Below are 5168 nucleotides of genomic sequence, written 5' to 3' on the forward strand. Positions count from 1 at the left end.
AACAGATATGGTAGAGCATACAAACTCAAAAAATAGTTAAAACATTTTCTATGTGTAAGGTATATAGACTATAGTATGTGATATGAAGGGTTGGAAATTAAATGCCTACAATGGTCAGAGAGGTATTAAATGTAGACAAGACCAAGTGTAATCAACAGGGGTTGTTGGAGACTAAAGTTACCTAGAGAGAATTTAATTTTTCAGTGTTATTATTTATTTTTGAGAGAGAGCAAGAGAGCGCACACACGCAAGCCGGGGAGGGGGCAGATGATCCAAAGCAGGCTTGCTCTGACAGCAGGGAGCCGAGCCCAGCCCAATGCTGCATGCAGGTCTCAAACTCATGAACTGTGAGATCATGACCTGAGTCAAAGTTGGATGCTCAACAAACTGAGCCACCCAGGTGCCCCTAGAGAGAATTGAATTTAAATGTTTATAAGGTACTGTGAATGTAACAAAAAAAAATGCCTATGCGTGTGTGTGTGTGTTTGTGTATAAATACATACTGTGTATGACTGTAAGTTTGTGACACTTGATTCAGTGTGAAATAGGTTTATGTAAAATTCTATTGAATTGATTAACCAATTTATCAGTATAATAAAAGAGCCTTAGAAAATTATAGATGAATTATTTTAAAACAAAAGCTTCCCATAGAAACTCAAGAAAACCCAGAAACGTTTAGAAAAGTGAATGGACACACTTTTTATAGAAAAAATATATACTTTATTTTCAACTAGAAAGGTGCAAACATGTAACTTTTGGTCACATTCTCAACAAATAAACTGTCCAAAAAACAGTCATAGTCAAAGTAGAAACAAATGCTTCCAGGTGGAAAAACTGATCATCTATACAGAGCCACTCATTTTTTTGTTTTTTAATAAAGGCCACTTGTTCATTAAAACAAGACTACCACATTTTCAACTGACAAATTAGACTTCTAAGGACATCACTGCCTCATATTCAGTAAACAATCTGTTTTGATGGAGTATCACTCTGACCAGAATTTCCATTTGAATATCCATTTCATGCTTTGAATTATCAGATAAGCTTTCCATCCTACCTATGGTGTTCAGAATTGAGGCTAACATTTGAAATATCAAAGCATAAAAACATAAACAAAAAGGCACAAACAACTTTAAATTAACTTAGATAACTGTACAAATATATATATATATTTATATATATATATATATATATATACACACACACACAATATTTACAGTGTCAATAAAAAAAAAAAAAAATCTGGCTTGTTACAGGCAAATTAGCTTGCCACAAGCTGTCCAGTCTAATAGACAGGATTCTGATTCCTGAACAGTGTCATTCAAATCAGAATGTCAGAGCTGAATCTGCTGTTCTGACTTAAAGAAGAACTTGACCCAGCCTCATGAAGGCTGGAGGACACACATCCTAGCCGTTGCTGGAGCTACAGTAGGCAGGTCAGTGAGCATGCTAAAATTTTCCTTCTCAATCACACTCCAGAGAGCAGGCCCCTACCACTTTAAGGTGACAATCATTTCTACAGGTGCCCCCCCCACCCCCCACTGCTCCTCAAGCCACACCTTAGTCTACATTCTGGTGCTCTGTGCTAATGTAGTCCCCCCACCCCGGTCAAGTCTTAACTTTCTTCAAACCAGTGTCTGGGTTGATAAGACTCTTTTGTTTGAATGTCACATGGCACAATATTTTGAATTCGGTGGGACTGTTTCTCTCCCCCAGTTAGAAAAACAGATTTAAATAACTTGTACTACTGAAATCATGTTTACACAAAAATGAGATGTGAATCAGTTCAAGTTATAGCCTAATGAGTTACTGTCTCTCACACTCTCTGGCTTTAGGCCATGTCTCCATACATCTTCCTGTAGTACAGGGACTCAAAGATGTCATTGTCTCCAGGACAGTTGTAATGGCAGGCACAGGTCTTGATGAACATCATACTCTTCTTCATGAGCTCCCCGTCGGGGCACTTGAACTCCACAGGCAGAGTCGTGGTTCTGTGTGGGGTGCAGCACCGGCCATCTGTGCACACTCCACAGAACTTAGCCCGGTAAGTCTTCACGCTGGTACAGCCAGAAAGCTCAAACTTGACGGGCTTGGAGATTTTGGGGGTACGGATGCACTTTTTGCCCTTCTAAGGAAGACAAAGCAGAAGAAAAAAAAAATCAATGATTCTCTAAGGGGAGTGGCTTTCTTCAAGCTCTGTGTGTTTTAGCCTTATGTTGTCTGACTTTTGTTTATATTTTGAGGAGAGGAAGTTGGACTCTCACTTGCCAGTTTTCCAAAAATAGACATGGCCTCTCTCGGGATGTCTTGAATTAACTAACCGTGTGGAGAATTTCATAGTGGAAAGCTGGTGGTTTCTATTACACAACAGCCCATTCCAGCAAAACAGCTCAACGGTTAGATATTTTTGGAGATAAAAGGTCTATAATAACAAGGATGGGGAGGTCCAACTTTAGTCCTAACCATTATCATTCCATGCAAGTTCGTCCATAGGAGCAGAAAATGTACCTTAATGTTCTCTTCCAGGTCGGCTTCGCAAGGCCTGACCATGCACAGGCGGCTCTGCTTCTCCAGCCTGCAGAAGGCGTTGTCATTGGTAACCCGGGTGGAGATGCCCATCCCACAGGTCTTGGAACAGGCGCTCCACTCTGTGGTCTGGACCAGGCAGTTGGCCCGGATCATAGTTGGGTCTGGGCCAAATGTGTCTTCCAGTCGGTAAGCTGTGAGAGCAGAGCACACAAACACAAGGTAAGACGCCAGGATAAGACATTTCCCCCTTCCCTTGGCAGAGTTAGGAGTCAGCCCCTGGGGGGAGGATCACAACACTGACTTAGAGGAAGATCCAACTCACCGGCGAGGGCAGGGCCAACCACGGTGTGGTCCTTGGGCTCGTCGCACACCCACTCCTCGCAGCATTTCCCCGGCAGCTTGACCCTCCGCGGGAAGGGGCAGTCAGGGCTGGGCAGGCGGACGTCCATGCTGCACAGGGGCACGCAGCCCACCGCCCCGTCCAGGCAAGTGCACTGGTATTTGCAGCTGCTCTGGAAGGACTCGCCGCTCCGGTACACGGTCCCTCCGAAGACGCAGGGGGCACCATCTTTGGCTGAGGGAGAGGAAGGGAACAGGGGTCAGGCATCGGTGGCGGGAGGCGAGTCGGGGGTGCGCGGGGAGCAGGGCTCCGGGGTGGGGAGGGGCGGCCGGGACACCGCCGGAGGCGGCGAGGGGCCCGGGCCGCGGCGCTTACCGGTGCACACGCCGATCTTGCGGTTGGCCGGGGAGCCGAAGTCGCAGAAGAGGCCCTTGTGTGGGTCGCAGGGGTCGCGCTCCGTGCACAGCTCGCCCAGCTGCTTGGCGCACACGCGGCAGCAGCCGCAGCCGTCCAGCACGAGGCTGACGCCGGCGGGGCAGCGCGGCGCCGGCGCGGCCGCACACTGGCACGGGCCCCCGCAGTCCTGGCCGGCGGCGGGCTGCGGGGAGGAGGGGGCGGTCAGCGGGCGCACGCCGCTCGGCGCCCCGGGCCCTGCCCCGCCCTGCCCCGCACGCCCTCCCCCAGGCGGCGGCCGCCGCGGGGCTCTCGGCTTACCCGGCCGCAGAGGGCGAACAGGAGCACGAAGGCGCAGCGGACCGGGCCCAGGCCGGCGGCGGACATGGTCTGGCGCTGCGGGCGGGGCGGACGACGGGCGGAGTGCGGCGGCGGCGGCGGCGGCGGGGTGGGCGCGGCGGTCCCGGCGCTGGATCGCGGGCTCGGGCTGGAGGTGGGTGCTTGGGCGCACCGGGCTGAGGTCTGGGAGCTGTCGGCCGGGGCGGCTGCCGTCGGAGGGAGGCGGTCGGTCGCCGGGGTTGGAGTTGCACTGGCTGCCTCCTCTCAGTGGGAAGAGTTGTTGTGTGAGGCTGAGGCGGGCGGCCCGCGGCTTTTATACGCTCCGGGCGGCCCCGGCTCGCCAATGAGCTGAATGGAGTCCTACACAAACAGGGACATTCCTCGCATTCCTCCCCACCTTCCTGCCTCATCAACTCACACCGGATTGATCCTGACCCCTTGACACTCAGCATTCCTCCCGTCTGAAAAAGCTGGCACACTCTAGCTCACCAGAAAGAAAAAAAAAAAAAAAAAAAAAGCCTCAGTATTTCCAGCACCAAATAGGATTTTTTTTTTCCCCTTGCTTCTTCGCACCACTCCTGATTTATAGCATTGAAAAACGCATCAGCAATTACTATTATTTTTTATACCACTCTCTTCTGTTCCTAGCAACTGTGCCCGCTCTACCCACTGACATACATGCTTTTTAGGAGGTAGGCAGCCCAAGAGGCTAACAGCAGGGCTTCCTAAAAAATTCGAAAGGGTTTCTTTCCTGATTACTTTTGTAATGATTTTAATTTTAGAGGCTGTCTTTGAAAACTCTTCAGAGAGCAGAGGAGGAGTTGATTGCTTTTAACCAGCTGGAATCTCCAAGAAGCTTACCTGTAAACTCCCAAGTTCCATATTGGAGATGTAGGAATTTGATCATTTGTCACTTGAGATAATGGTTTGGATGCCTATTGCCCTAAGAGAAAGAGAACAAAGCCAGGGGTCAGGGTATGGATGCAGTTTTCTGGGGGAGATTTCCAGCACTCTTGCTTTGTTTTCTCTTAATATATGTAACAGTTTTATTGTTGGGGGTATAGGGAGGGAAAGAGATGAATGGGCATCAGTATTTCCAGAAAAGTGGGTCTGTTGTCATGTCAGAGCAAATGATTATGTGTTGAGGAGGTAGAGGCTCGGTGTTGGGAAGAGAGGAGAACCATCCAGGAGAGACAGCAAGAAGCTTGGGGTTTAGTTGGGGTGTTTTAAACACAGTTTGGGTCTTTGAGAAATGAGTGCTTTTTTTTTTTAATACTAAAATCTATAATCTTCGAATGTGGATCGGACTTGGTTTGTTGCAGTAAAAAAATCTGATAATATAACAAGAACAGTGTACCCCATTAATATCTGGTTGTAAACTTAGAGTGTCTATGTATAATATATTTTAGTGACTCTCCATACATCTGTGAATAGTGATTGTGACTTCTTACTGCCCAAGGAGCCTGCAGCCTAGTGGAGTGAGATCTGGTGAAGGAAACAACAGGTTTTGTCCTCTTTGCTTGTGTGCAGATGCCAAAAACAGCCAATAAAGTCTAAGCACATTTCT

The 5168-nt window shown here is 48.5% G+C and overlaps 1 protein-coding gene across 1 annotated transcript; it reads right to left on the reverse strand.

Moving 5' to 3' along the window:
• Positions 1–697: 697 nt before the first annotated feature.
• Positions 698–3890, reverse strand: CCN2 (cellular communication network factor 2). The gene is made up of 5 exons (XM_045499637.1): positions 3584–3890; positions 3245–3467; positions 2852–3103; positions 2509–2720; positions 698–2128 (listed from the first exon to the last, which is right to left on the reverse strand). The coding sequence occupies exons 1-5, from the start codon at positions 3647–3649 to the stop codon at positions 1832–1834; spliced, it is 1050 nt and encodes a 349-aa protein (XP_045355593.1). The 5' UTR covers positions 3650–3890; the 3' UTR covers positions 698–1831.
• Between the last annotated feature and the right edge of the window lie 1278 nt (positions 3891–5168).

This window comes from Leopardus geoffroyi, chromosome B2 (assembly GCF_018350155.1).
Source record: "Leopardus geoffroyi isolate Oge1 chromosome B2, O.geoffroyi_Oge1_pat1.0, whole genome shotgun sequence".
Lineage (NCBI taxonomy): Eukaryota > Metazoa > Chordata > Mammalia > Carnivora > Felidae > Leopardus > Leopardus geoffroyi.

What these genes read in the sequence shown, in the direction of transcription:
- CCN2 (XM_045499637.1), bottom strand. Translation starts at nt 3,649, where the DNA reads ATGTCCGCCGCCGGCCTGGGCCCGGTCCGCTGCGCCTTCGTGCTCCTG. An exon ending in TGTTCGCCCTCTGCGGCCGG is followed by an intron (nt 3,468 to 3,583) that starts GTAAGCCGAGAG and finishes TCCTCCCCGCAG; the next exon opens with CCCGCCGCCGGCCAGGACTG. An exon ending in CAAGATCGGCGTGTGCACCG is followed by an intron (nt 3,104 to 3,244) that starts GTAAGCGCCGCG and finishes CCTCTCCCTCAG; the next exon opens with CCAAAGATGGTGCCCCCTGC.